The 14,450-nt window shown below is 44.2% G+C and overlaps 1 protein-coding gene across 1 annotated transcript in view; it reads left to right on the forward strand.

Moving 5' to 3' along the window:
• Positions 1-13,641, forward strand: part of LOC138204847 (carbohydrate sulfotransferase 15-like) — a 35,649-nt gene extending 22,008 nt beyond the window's left edge. The window contains exons 3-8 of the mRNA XM_069160401.1: positions 352-691; positions 4,431-4,574; positions 8,376-8,532; positions 9,431-9,587; positions 10,956-11,103; positions 13,091-13,641. Of these exons, the coding sequence (XP_069016502.1) occupies positions 352-691; positions 4,431-4,574; positions 8,376-8,532; positions 9,431-9,587; positions 10,956-11,103; positions 13,091-13,290 (1,146 nt within the window). The 3' untranslated portion in view covers positions 13,291-13,641. The remainder of the gene's footprint in view (positions 1-351; positions 692-4,430; positions 4,575-8,375; positions 8,533-9,430; positions 9,588-10,955; positions 11,104-13,090) is intronic.
• Positions 13,642-14,450: the final 809 nt, after the last annotated feature.

Raw genomic sequence — 14,450 nt, forward strand, 5'->3', positions numbered from 1 at the left:
GGATGTCAACAATCTCGAACAGAGAAAACGTATGTGCGCATACGTGCACTCGCTTCTTTCAACGGGTCTCGGCAGCCAATTAACGGCAAGCCTGCCCCTCTAGAGACTGCGTTCTCCCGCACAAACTTGTCACTGTGTTTGTGTCAAAACAGCAGCGCGGATACCATGAAGGTTTTCAATTGTTTGAACAAACCTCCCCGCTTGAATGCGTCACGTGACGGGAATGTGTTTATCTTCCGTCGTGCAGCTTTAGCAATGATAATCTTCAGTTTACTGGAGGTTTACTGAAATATCTTTGGACGCAGGTTGACTCAGGAGCCTTGACCCAGCCCGCTTTCTTTGCCTTTACAGATGTTTTCTGTCATCCCCCGCAAATTCCTGCCCGGTGTCAAGAACCCCTGCTGGTACGAGGAATACACGGGCAATATCACTTCGGACCCATACAGGACAAACTTGTACGGACGCTACTCGCGGCGCTTCCGGACGGTTTTTCAGCACTTGAGGAACACTTTCCAGGAACATTTGTTTCACCACGACAGGAAACTCTACCGCATGCGGTGCCTTCCGTATTTCTACATCATTGGCCAACCAAAGTGTGGCACAACGGACCTGTATGACAGACTGAGGCTGCACCCGGACGTCAAGTTCACCACTTTCAAAGAGCCACACTGGTGGACCCGCAAGAGGTTTGGTGAGTAAAGAATACTATAATTTCCTGTGGCAGAGGCCTCCAGGCTGGTTCACAATAATGAGAGCCTGAGAGCATTGTGAGTGTGAAATGTGACTCTCTACAACATATCATTGTGGCAGCGCTATACCTCAGGGGGGCCTCAGAAGAGCACAGTGCCAGAAGTTTGAAGAGGACTTAAAGGCAGGCTTGTCTGTTTCATGAGCAGCATTAAATGTATCTCCCAAACTTGTACTGTCATATTGTTAGGATGTGTGGATTCTGGTAATTAAATTTCCATCATTTCTACACATTTCAGTAGAAGATTTGGGACAACGTCCTCTGGGGATTGACTGACAACTTCACACTACATCAAACTGGGATTTTCTACACCGAATAAACCAAAAACTGTAATCTTTATGTAAAAACTCAGCTCGACGCGAGCCCTGAATGCGACATTTATTATGTATTTCTGACGCACGCTGTTCAATCTCCCAGTGCAATTCCAATGCAATTAACCGAGAAATGAATATTCAAGACCCGTTTTGTGCCGTGCATGAGAATAAAGTTAAGTTGTTTATTTTCTACCTGAGAGCTGTTAGCCCCAAATTTACAGCTCTGATGGTGTACTTACAATCTTTATCGCCTTCTCCATTCAGCATTCTGAATGTTAATCTTCTTTTTTTTTCTCTTTTTTTTCCTCCTCCTGTGTGGATTTCCACCATCATTAGCCCCTTACCAGCGCCGCTTCCCCATCTTAGCGCGTAGACGGCAGCGCTCATGTGGTAACGATGCTCATTAACAGCTCGACTGAAACTCTACGCCGAAGAATCGAGACTGCCTTAGTTCACCGTCATCTGTGACATAGATTTGTCTCCGCGGTAGAAACCACTTGAAAGTAACATGTGAAAAATTGTGTTTGAAGCCTCCTCACACACTTTGAGCCCACACATGTGGGCGCACCGTTTCCTGCTCTCGTTTAGCAAACGTTCATGTTGCACTCGTTTCTTGCGACAACATGAAGTCGGCTTCCCTCGGCTTCTCGCTGTTGCTTTGTTTTACAGCTTTCTACCTGGTCCCCCTTTTGCACACTGAATATTTTTGTACTCTCCTTGAAAAGAGTACGAGCGATTATACATTTATTTAATCACACAGAAAATGATTTGATTTTTTTTTTATGATGGAGCCGTTTCATATTTGACAAACTCTTGTTGTTGGAAATATCTGCCAATTAAAGATGGTGAAGACTTGAGCACTATCTGTTAATCACTGGCTTGTTTCAGTTCGGATTTCTTAGACACACACACAACCTACTGCTGCCACAGGGCTGGCTTTCACGGTTGGCATTCAAGGAGTTTGAACAGGTGGTAACTCAAACAAGTCATTTACTCAAACAAAGAGACGAAACCCTCAAACTGCGCGGCACGAAAGTAAGAGCCGCCTCACAGCAGACATCTGGTCGAACGGCAGCTCTGTCATCTAAAAGTGTGGTTGCCATCGTGGTTTTTCTTTCTCCGTGAGCATCTGTCATGTTAAAAGAAGTACCACACCATCACAGATGGGATTAAGAGCCATGCAAAAATCTGGGAGCGAGAACTGAAACCCCTCTGTACTGTACAAATCCAACACTCACTTCACTTGCAGGTGTAACGTTGGCCTGCTCCTTTGGTTTTTTTTTTTCTTGAATTAAATCTAGCTGATAATAAAGCGAGCGGTAAAAGTTTGAAGTAGGCAAACATTCTAATTCCGTCTCGTGTTTTTTCCGCCCCCCCCGCCCCCCCCAAAAAAAGGCAAATCATCACGCGCAATACCTGTGTTTCTTGTTTCCCTTTATAGCCGAAACAGTCATTAAGATTCATGAATAATGGAGAAACTTCAACAGCTCAAGAGAGAGGCATCAGTAGTGTGAGTCAGTGTGTGTGCGTGTCATTGAGAAGAAACATTTTAAAGAAAAATGATGAGCAGTTAAACTGCAGGCCACTGATCTGCCTCTCGACTGATGGAAAATCATCTCTGATTACAAAATCAAAGGCAGATTAGATAATGGCTTTACACCGAGTTGTGCACATAATCTCATAATTCTCCTTTAAGAACAGCAGCTGCACTATCACATCAGTGCAGTGTGAGGACTCAATTATCATGGTGATTTCTCACAGTGGATACAAGCTGCTCAGCAATGACTGATACACGTATTTTGTTTTGCCTGGAACTAACTGTATAAAGATGACTTAATGATTTTTAATAATTTCATTTTGGGTTTTGGCATAATTATTGTGCAACGCACCATGTTGGGCAAATAAAAATAAAAATAAATCACCAAAATTTTCACCACAGATATCAAGAGAAGCTTAACTGTCACAGCCAGAGCTCTCCCTTTGAAGTTCATCCAGTTGCTGATTATGCCCCTAATCCCTCTTAGACTCACAAAACCTAATTGGTGGATTGATCAATCTGCGTGCAATACTTATTTTAAATGTGTTGCATTTAGTTGCAGTTGAAAATTATTTGAAGCTCATGACATTGTGGGGCGTGGACGAGTTGTTTGCCTTAATTTATCTGCCTCCCGCGTATGTTTTCTGCAGCTTGTGATGTTGCGTAGCAGCAAATGCAGCTGTATCCCAAGGACATAGGTCCCTCTCAGTTATTGTCCCCTACCTCCCCCCCCCCTCCCTACCCCCTCCTCCTCCTGCTCCTCCGTGCTTTCATCTTCGCTGTCACTTTCCTTCTCTCCATCCCTTCTAGTCCTGTACTTCAGGCTATGTGCTGGTAATCAGCGCTTTTCTCTTAACACATCCTTTGAGAACACTCTGAATTCAAATGGTCTTGTTTTGTATTTATTTATTTCATTCCCCTCGAGGCGCCGCTCAGCCGATGCAGTGAAAAGGTGATTTGATGCGATCCGCGCCACATAACTTTCTTAGAGGAGCAGTTTGAATCTTAAGCAGATGTCTCTTCTGTGTACAGTTGCCATCGAGAGAGACGCCCTATTTGAAAATTGCTCTACGCTTAATTCACATCAAAATGCTAAAATAAAAAAATACAACAAAAAGTAGGACACACCAGAGCCACCACACCTAACACAAGCGTGACCGTTCTGGATGAATTACGATGCAGGCTGAGTGTTTGGAGGCTTTACTAGAGTTTTCTAATCATGTTTTCCTGCCAACTAGAGAAAGGTGTTTTACTCGGGCACCATCAAAGCATCACTGAGAGTAACAGACACCCGAGTTACCTCATTATCCTCATGCATGGATATTCCTCAGTCTTACACCGTATCTCTACAATTGCCTAGTAAATTCTAATTGTGCTGAGCACCACAGCAGCTCAGATGGAAAACGCCTTTGCCAGTCCAGCATTTAAAGCATTAACTTGACATCGGCCCTTAATTGGAAAGACAAAAATCCGAACAGGGACGGTTGTTCCCTGACGAGTTTAGATTGGATCTGAACTTGGATTTGTTTTTAGGTCACCCTGCAGTCAGGACAACACACAAAGAAGCTCTAATGACTTCCTTCAATGTGATCACAGAAACCCACGGAGAGGAGCGCTAGCAGGCTTTAACAAAAACATGCCTGATGAATACACACCCACCTCTGGCTGTGGATTCCCACCCAAAGCCATGTCCACTCGAGCGCTTTTTTTCCCCCCAGGCTCATGTGATAAGATGAGATGTGATAACTCGCCAACAAACAGAAACCTACCCAAACATATATGTGTCTCCTATGAGGTGTGTTCACCTTGACTTGTCTTCTTTCCCTGCCAGGCATCATTCGTCTCAGTGAGGGCTTCCATGATCGATACCCAGTGGAAGACTACCTGGACTTGTTCGATCAGGCTGCTTACCAAATTCAGGGCAACCTCACAGCAAATGCCAGTGGATCCCCGAGTCACCCTGACATCATCATCGGTAAGTCAAATGACAGTCAGTCTGACTACAGTATCGTGTGTTTTCCCCCCCTCCCCCCAAATGTGAACTATCATCTTATAACAAGCACATTTGATAACCAATACTCAATATATAAAGCGCATAATTCAAAACCCACTGGATCAGGATCTATTTGTGAAATATTTTGCTGACATAGAAATCATCCATTCCTTACCACAAACGTACTTTTTGGTCAAAAAAGTTAAACTATTTGTTTGAGGGACTGACACGAAGAGGATGTGAAGGACTGCTGCACTGAACTAAGTTACAAAACGCAACTGCATACTCGGGCTACCGAGATGATTGCAGCAGCTGCAACTTTCTGATGCAGATGAAGATTGTTGACAATGAAGATGACAGGAAATATAAAAAAAAAAAAAAAGGCTCAGATGTCAACTGCAAGTGTTTTGTTTAGTAAAGAGAGAGCAAATGAAGAATGCAAACAGAGTATGGGGATTATAACGAAAGCACAATCATCCTGAGTGTACACACACACACACACACACACACACACACACACACACACACGATACGGCCCCAGAATAATATCACAATACTTGCTTTAACTATATTATTGACGATATGACAAAATACTGAAAGATATTTTATTACTAATTTACAAAAACAAACAATTGCTACAAAATCAGCATTAATGCAACAGCTTTCCTTCAAATACTTGGTAATCATATTGGTGTAGTTTGTTGTACATCTGATCTTTATCATTTTCATGATATCATTTTTAACATGACGAATAAAATTCATAACAGTATTATAGGAACGAAACAATATGGCACATCCCTAACAAATAGATGTACCTGGTGTTGCCGTGACGATATGAACAGTAAAACTGAATGCTGAACAACGATAAAGCCATGCCTTGTTTGTGACAGCTCTCCTGTTAACGTCTTCTTTAAACTATAAATGCAGTTTAAAACTAACCTTCATCCGGCCCCTTTACTAACGGTAAACACATTCTTTAATCCAAAAGCAACAAAACCAAACTTTCTATCGAATATCAACTCCAGGCCTAAACTTAACTGTAACACAGACACTGAATATTATATTCTACTTTTTGCGCTGTGCAAGCACAAGTAAAGCATAATTTCCAACTCAGCACACCTTGGGGTGGCATATTATGACAGGAAGTTGCTTATCAGCGTTTGTCCGACCCAGTAAAACACAACCAATCTACTGCAGAATGATTATCTTGAGAATTACACGTTAGTGGGAAGCTAAGAGAACGAGATACAAATGATAGCCGTGTAAAACGCTGTCTGACATCCTGCTAATCAGATCTCCAGGCAGTTTTAGTTGCGCAAACATTTCCTGCTCTTTAATCTCTGCCTTCCTGTTTTGTCAGAGCATCAAGTCGTGTCAGGCAACAGCTTTCGATGGTAACCCCCCCCCCCCCCCTTTTTTTTTTTTTTTTTTCCCTCTGCAGAATCATATTAGTTACTCAGGTCATGTATCCGCGCTGCGATCTGTGCCCGACAGTACCCGGCGCCCTCGTCAGGCTGCAGTCGATGGCGTTTTGGCTCGGGGTGACCCGACACTTGCCGGGAACTTCACTCGTAATCCCGTCTTCAATATTACAACGCTACAATTAAAGCAGCAGGTAGCGAGGCTGAGGCGCACGGCCGCTCCGTAGCGGCCACTGTCGCTTCCTCGAGGGAGGGAAGGTAATTTTTAAGAGATAGTGGCTCAGCCCTAAAGAGAGGCTCCAACAGCTTAATACTACCGGACTTCCTTCTGCCTCACTTAGCCACTTCACTGAAGTGCGGTATAAAGGAATCATTGTTTTTTTGTGTCAGGACAGCAATAATATCCGCAGCGGGGTGGAGAAGTCTCACAAACCTCCTTCCTCTATCTGCATATCCTGTTTCCAGCCTCTCTGCTTCTATCTGCTTCTGTCTCTTCCCGCCGTCCAAACACGATCTCAAAGAAACTGCTCAGCTGCAAAGAAAAACTGATTTAAGTTTTCAACAATGGGCTTTTCACACTGGACTGAGTTGGAGCATTGAGAGCAGCTTAGCATGCTGCCCTGTTTTGTTTCCCTCTTTAAATAAATAATCCTTGTGAGGGGGGGGGGGAGTGTGCCAAAGCCCCTCTCAGTATTCACACCATGCCCTGGGAGAGCCCAGCAAGGTGCAGGCCTTCGGCCAGGATCGCGGGCTTCTGATTCTCTTCAACCGCCGGCCAAGACCAAGCCACTGTGAAACACCAGAGGCACGCCGGTCTGGCTCCTCCATTTGTTTGTCCTATTACAGACCTCTCCCCGCGGAGCGAAATGAGCCCTTTTAATGGACACAGAGACCTTTAAATAGACTTGATCACAGCGTGTATCATTTTAAGCGTAACGGCATTATCAGCGACGGCGTTCCACTCGCACCGCTGTCATCGCAAGAAAATAGGTCCTGGTTGTCATCTCTTTCTTCCGAAGGAAGTGAGGTAGATAAAGGCCCGTGTTGTGTTCTCTCCAAATACATCACGGCTTCACTTCACAGATAAGAGGGTAATGAAGGCACAGACAGCCTAATGAATCCTGGATATCATTTCTCAGCGCGGGAACTGATAAAGTTTCTCGTCTCAAGTTGTTTGAGAAACGACGTCCTCCGACTCGCTACGAGCAGCAGTACTGTCGCCGGGCGGACTGCAAGTCGCTCCACTCTTTGTTTCTCACAGCTGCAGATGTACCTGTTCTTGCTTTTTTCTTTTTTTTTATGCCTGTTTGTGCACTTGTTTCAGCATCTCTAATTTTATTGGCATGTTACATGTGGGGTGGGAACATGCTGCGTCTGTGAGTTCTGACCATAATTTAGAGGCAATTATATGAAGGCTTCTGCGTATTTATCGTTTCCTAAACAGACAAAACTGCAGGAAAATTAGCTGGGTTTTTTTTGTTTTTTTTTAATGACTAGAGCAAAAAAAAATTAATAATTCAAAACTCTAAATGAAAATTGGATCTGAAGAACAACTTTAGTGTACAAACAGCAGTAAATATATATATTTTTTTTACTTTGACAGGGTTTGGAGGTCAGTCAGCCAATCATTCATTCATGTGCACTGTCAATGTCACAAGAAAATCTTGTTTACTGTAAACTAAAATGAAAGGACTTTTTTTTTCAAACATAGCTCATAAGTGCACAAGGACATTAATTGTAGTAGTAAATTAGTTTGACCTCTGCATCTAACTATCTTTTAAAAAATTTCCCCTCGGGGATTAATAAAGTAACTACCTAACCTAACCTAACCTATCTTCAATATTGAAATCGCTCTTTTTCACTACTTTGACGGCCATCTGAAGAGTCAAAAACACTGCAGAAATGTCTGTCACAAGAGTCAAAGATCACGTATTCAGTTGGTTTTGTTTGACCTCCAGCTCAAAACCCAATTACAAAGATATAAAACAGGGAAGAGCTGCAAATCCTCACTTTTGAGATGGCTGGAACCATGACATATTTGGCATTTCTGCTTGGCAAAGGATTAAGCAATTAATGGATCCTCAAAAGAGAAGCTAATTAAATTTTCTGTTGGTTGGATAAGACGGTGAAAGGACCAGTAGTTTAAACCCCTCTGCTGCCTCGAAAATATCTTAAATCAACAACAAAAAAAACCCAACAAAAATGAATGGGTATGTTCAACGACGCCAAACAGTGAACACATATCCGCACGCGTGTGTTTTGTTTCGTCCCGGCGTGACTGACTGCGTACATCCCCCCCGCGCGTGATGGTCGGCGTGCATGTTTTTGTGTTTGAATTAAATGTGGCTGTATGTTCATGCAGGAGAAGCCAGTGCCTCCACCATGTGGGATAACAACGCCTGGGTGTATTTCTATGACAACACCACAGAGGGAGAGCCTCCCTTCCTCATCCAGGACTTCATTCACGCCCTGCAGCCCGACGCCCACTTCATCGTCATGCTCAGGGACCCGGTGGAAAGGTGGGAGAAGACACTCTTCCGTCTCTCTGCCACCCGGTCGCGCAGCCTCGACCGAAATGGCAGTAATAGCAGGATGCGGCTTGGCGCCCCTATCGTAACTGTTGACACGTTGACAGATGTGTTCCAGGTTTATAACAAACAAAACACCTGTTGTCACAAGAGACGTGACGGGCGTTTACTTAGGCTGGCTGTCACGCAAGCTTCGTTATGATGCCTCTATCAAGACGGGCGGACAGCTCGCTGCCGAAGGCCCGCGAGGGCTTCTGTTCGAACTGGGATTTTATGCTTGATAACGTTGATTTTTTTTTTTTTTGATTTTTGATTTTTTTTTAACGGCGGAAAAAGTCTGAACATACCCTCCGTAATTGCCTTCGTCTGTCAAATCACGGCCCGTGCGACCTTTCCCCAAACACAATTCTTGGGGAAATGAATTTCACGCTCAATTAGATCAACTGCGCCATTTTTATTATGCGAGACTTGTTTACAGCCTCTGCATTTCCTCGGTACGGACACTGTCTTAGATCTCAAACTAAATTGCAGTGCGCCGATGATGTGGCTCGGTGTCTCCAGCATTCCTTTTCATACGTCAGGCGGCAGACACATTTACTCAATCTTCAGGGCAAACATTAGAAGTCAACTGAACGAAAATTCACTACGATATGAGATGAATATATATATAAGGCTCATTTTGTTATGATTACCTAAAATCAGTTTGAAACAGGATAAAAAAAAAAATCCCCCCAAAAAATCAATCTTTTTATAACCAATTTTTCTTCAACAGCGTGACTGCATAAACTGCTGCTTTTTAGTGCATGAAGACAGAATAATATTAAAAAAAAAAAGGTTTATACTCTTGCGCGTTCAAATTTGGTCACCGAGCATCTCCGTTGTCTTGCAGGCTCTACTCTGACTACCTTTACTTTGGCATCGCCAACAAGTCTGCAGAGGATTTCCACGAGAAGGTGTCGGAGTCACTGCAGTTATTCGAGGGGTGCCTTACGGAGTACACGATGCGCTCCTGTGTGTACAACACTACTGTCAACAATGCCATGCCGGTGAGTGTTCCCTCCCTCCCCGCCTTTCTGTCTCACGGCCCCACCCCCACCCCCCCCTGCCGAAAACCGGCATTTAGGGAAGGGAAGGGACCGGCAATGCTGTTGAGCACTTCAACACCTCAAGCCTCTGTGTACAAAATCTAGTTCCACAACGCTGTGAACGACCTTCTTTACTCGCAGACTTAGTGTCGGTCGGCGCAGGGCCCCGGTGTTAGGGCCCACCGCCAGTTTTTCCCCCACAGTGCCCCCCCCCTCTCCCCCCGAGGCAGACTGGGTGAGAGGGAGGGGCGGCGGGAGGGAGAGGGAGGGGGGAGGGACCGGCCCCGTCTCCTTTTTGGCTCCCCCACCCCAGGCCGCCTTGTATTCAGACTGCCACCGACGAGCTTCACGGCCCACCGGGAGCACGCCTGCTCTCTGCCGCTGGCCTAATTGTCCATCCACTAATATCTTCTCAGAGTTATTTGCCCATGTGAAAAGCATTGCAGCTGTCCACGCAGCAGCCTTTCACGCCTGTGGCTCCTTGATAAAAGTTTTGCAGCTCAGACTAGGGTCCAGGGAGTGAAAACAAACACCAGAACGAGAAGACGATTGGCCGAAACTGTTGTACCAAATTAATTTGACAAAGACATGTTCACTGGCCTCCGCTTGGAATCATTCAAATGGCTTCTCGGTTGGACTAAAAAGGGTGTGAGGTATTTTTTTTTTTTTTTTTATGTACGCTTACTGTTCTACAATGAACTGTAACACGGGTATCTAAAAATCCATTTCAACATCAATTAGGCTATCTGGAAATGCTCTGGTTGAAATCTCACAAAAGATCAGCGGGCTAAATCTATTTGTCGGGCTGCAACTTGCTCCCAGAATACAGGCTGGTTAAATTGTTTGTTTTACGAGAAATCTAAAAATATTTCAATTCATCGCTATATAATTTTTTTTTAAAAAAAGAGAAGGAACTGAGGTATCGATATAAGTGGCTTCACCTCATTGTGAAGTGAAACTAAATTGCAAAATCATGTCGGGGGAGGGGGAAGGGTGGGGAGGGGGGGGGGGGCGTGGTATAAAATGAGTGCCTGGTTTCTCGATTCTCGAGGTAACTCCGTCTTTCTTATATCCCTCAGCCACTCCACATAATAAAACACCACATAATACCAGCACATGTTCACATGCCCACACGGTGTCTGGCATCACCCAGTCGAATTGACGGGGGAGATCAAAGAGAGTTAAAGCAGTTCAGACTCCCTCCCACAGCCGTTGCCTCCCGACGCGTGTTCGTCTCCTTCAAGAGGCGTACGCACGCGTCCGTCTGCTGAGTTTCCAGGACGAAACTCGGTTACATCTCACCTTGGTTGTCCCGTTTTGTGCCCTCAGGTCAGATTGCAAGTCGGCCTTTACATCGTGTACCTGATGGACTGGCTGACCGTCTTCGGCAGGGAGCAGATTCTGGTCCTGAGGTTGGAAGACCACGCCTCGAACAGGAAATACACGATGCACCGAGTCTTTGGTTTCCTTAACCTGGGTGAGTGAGCGGCACATCGCAAAATGTGACCCCCGCATGTGATCATTCCCTCTCGGGACTCGGGAGCAGCGCAATGCAAAACGAGCTCACTAAATACGAATAGGGATACGTCGAGTTACAATGGCTGGGACCATAAGCAGCAGCAGCAGCAGGAGGTCGCCATCCTCGGACATGCTGATTGAACAAATCCGTTATCAGTCAGTCATTGTCACATTAAAATGCCAAGACGACGATGTGATTACAATTTTGTACAAGCCTGTACTGAATACTGGTGGAGAAAAATTTGCATTTCTTTTTTTTTTTTTAAGGGTTCATGTTTAATCCCAAACAGTTTCACACAGGAAGATTGACAAGTTTGAGAAATAAAAAATGATAAAAAAAATTATTTTTTTAAAAAAAAACCTCAAACAAAGCAGAAGAAAAGACTCGGTCCACAGCCTCTCAGTTGTACTCGCAACCGGAAAAATGTATCTACGTCTTTTCGTCTTTCATTTGTGCGGTGTTGTAGCGCGGCAATTGAATGCTTTGATTTGCGAACGGCGCTGCGTCTCAGCCACAAACGAGGGCTTCTCGATTCTGGACAAAATGAGAATCATCATTTTCCGACTTAGAATTGAGATCACGATTCTCTTTCCCCGATTCTTTTTCAATATAAATGTCGCCGGCCTCGTTTACCTGATGCAGAAGCGATCTTGACACATAACTCGACGGCCCCCGACGTGCGGTCGGTGTTTACGCCGAGTTCGGCCCGCCCTGAATTTCATGCATCTCTCTCTCTCTCGAGATGCCTTCTTCCTTGAATAACGCATCCGAACTAATTCCTGGTCCAATAAAACATCGATGTCTGGAAACGATGTGTCGAAACCAGAGACCGATGATCATTCATCATCATCGATGAGCCTGACGCAGAAGATTAGACTGCCTTTAAACGATAATCCTCCTACTTTGCCAAATCATTACAACGCCTGGTAGTTTAGTCTCTGTACGCAGCCCTGCGAGGCGCTCGCAGGCCCGACGCAGAAACATCCACTTCGGGCAACAGAGAGGGAAGGCTTTCGTTTTCAACTCAAACGCAGTATTTTCACAAATCGGACACTGAACATAAAAACAATCAACTTTTGTCTCCTGTCTTATTTTGATAAATACAACCCTGAACTTGTTTTTCGCCCGGGATCGCTGGATTTACTTTCCTTACCGACGGTTCCTGCCGCTCCACATCGCAAGGGTTAACGCTGCATTGTAATTTGTTGAGGGGGGAAAATAGGACAAATAGTGTCATTTTGTGAAAGAGATCGTACAAAGGCATTGACCGAGATCGGGATTTGAATACGCTCGATCGCGGAGCCCTGCCGCGAACGCTAAATAGAAGTCGAGGGAGCGATTTCTGCTTTGTTCTGCAGTGCGACTAAAAAAAAAAAAGCAGTGCATGTATTGAGCTAGCAAATTGTGTTTGTTTTTGGAGTGCTCAAGTCATGTACAGCCTACTGGCTTGGAAAGAAAATCAAAAGTCCCACCTGATTCTCCTTTTACCTTCGGCATCGAAGATGCCAACCTGAGGTAAACAACAGACGGGTGGGAAATTAGCACCAACCACCAGCTGGTAAAATATGAAATTGATTAGTAGACTTTAGACACAAAACATTTTTTTTACTATTGAGTGGCTGGCGAATTGAAACAATTTGCGCCAGTGGCTGGTAAATATGTACATTTTGAAAGGTTAATTTAGCACCCCGGACTGCAGTGTATCACAGTTCTGCCCTGTGGTATAGAAACCCCCCCCTCCCCACTTGCTTCTTTCTGGCTGGTTTATTCCGCAGTGGAATTGCAGACGGAGCTCCTCAAAGAGCATTCAAGGTGCTATTACGTCCCAAACACTATTCAGTTTCAGAGTCCTCCAAGAGTATTTTTGTTCCATTTGTTTAGAGCTGCAGCAAAGTCTAAAGTAGTCCAGAAAGCGGGGATGTGAAACATGTGTTTGTTTTCACAGGGCCGCTGACAAAAGAAATAGAGTCGGAAATAACAAGAAGTCCAGCATCCAACACCAGGAGGCCGGCTGACAAAAACCTGGGACCAATGCTGCCCATCACTAAAGAGATCCTGCGGGACTTCTACATGCCGTTCAATGAGAAATTGGCAAAAGTGCTGCGGAATGACTCCTTCCTCTGGGAGAATAACTCCAAACTCTGAACAGCCCACGTCCCGATTACTTCAGTAAGAAAAACCACTGATGCGTCAGCCAGCCCCTTTGTTTGGTTTCATCTCTCTCAAGTGCCCATGAAAATCAATGTTGTTGTTGTTGGGTTTTTTTTTTTAAATCTTTTTTTTTTTTTTAATTTAAATTATTTTTTAAGTTATAAAAGCAGAGATGAATCAAAGATAGAAATTAGCACAAGCAAGTGTGGTGGTTTTGTGTGAGTGTTTGTGAGAGTGAGTGAATACGAGAGAAGCTGGCAGGTCTTGATTGTTTTTGATTTTTTTTTTCTTTCTTGTGACCAGATGTACAAAGTTAAATAGTGAATTAAAAAAAATAAAAATAAAACAGTCTGGTGTTGTCCTTTTATGTTTGGTTTGATTAATTCAAAAGATAGTCCACCGCACACAACTGAAACAATGAGACCTAAAGGTTTTTGTACTTTTCATCCAAATACAGCTGGAATATGTTCAAACAGATGAAAGACTTTGATTGGGCCTTGAAGTCTTCAGTGTTAAATAGCGAAACCCAGCTCGATGGCAATAGCTCTAATCAGAGCACTGCGGATTAATGAAGCAACAGCACCATCTGCTGTAATATACAAGCAACTGCAATCTTGAAATCGCCCTCGTCCAATACTACTTGCTGAGGTCCAAGAGGCTAAAAATGGACGCAGTAATACACCTCAGACAATAATGTGCTGTGTTTGGATTTGTTTGTGGTGCAAGCATTTAAAGGCAATTAAAAAGAGGACTTACATTTGGTAACTGAAGTGAGTCCGTTTGCTTAGAGGCAGTTACAAATACAGTAATCACTCGGATCAATCCATCGCGATAATCTCTCCTTCCGTTGAAATACTGTCACAATTGCCGTATAATAATAAATTAGCAACCGGCTGAATTTATAGACTTGTAATTGGATTTAAAGGTTATACATCTGCTGAATTCATTTGGCAATTGAAAAGGCTTTTGAATAACTCGGGACAGCAGCAGCTGCACTAAAGTAAACATCGATGCAATGTGTTTTAAAACCCCGCAGAGGGATTCACGTTAGATAGAAATTCGATGCGTACTGTGTGGAGCACGTCCATCCTCGACACCAGAGGGCAGGCTATACCGAAGAATATGCAGCTGAAACTGGGAGTTCAGGTTACTGA

Source organism: Embiotoca jacksoni, unplaced genomic scaffold, assembly GCF_022577435.1.
Source record: "Embiotoca jacksoni isolate LCO1_2020_lvr unplaced genomic scaffold, fEmbJac1.0.p SCAF_26, whole genome shotgun sequence".
NCBI classification, from domain to species: domain Eukaryota; kingdom Metazoa; phylum Chordata; class Actinopteri; family Embiotocidae; genus Embiotoca; species Embiotoca jacksoni.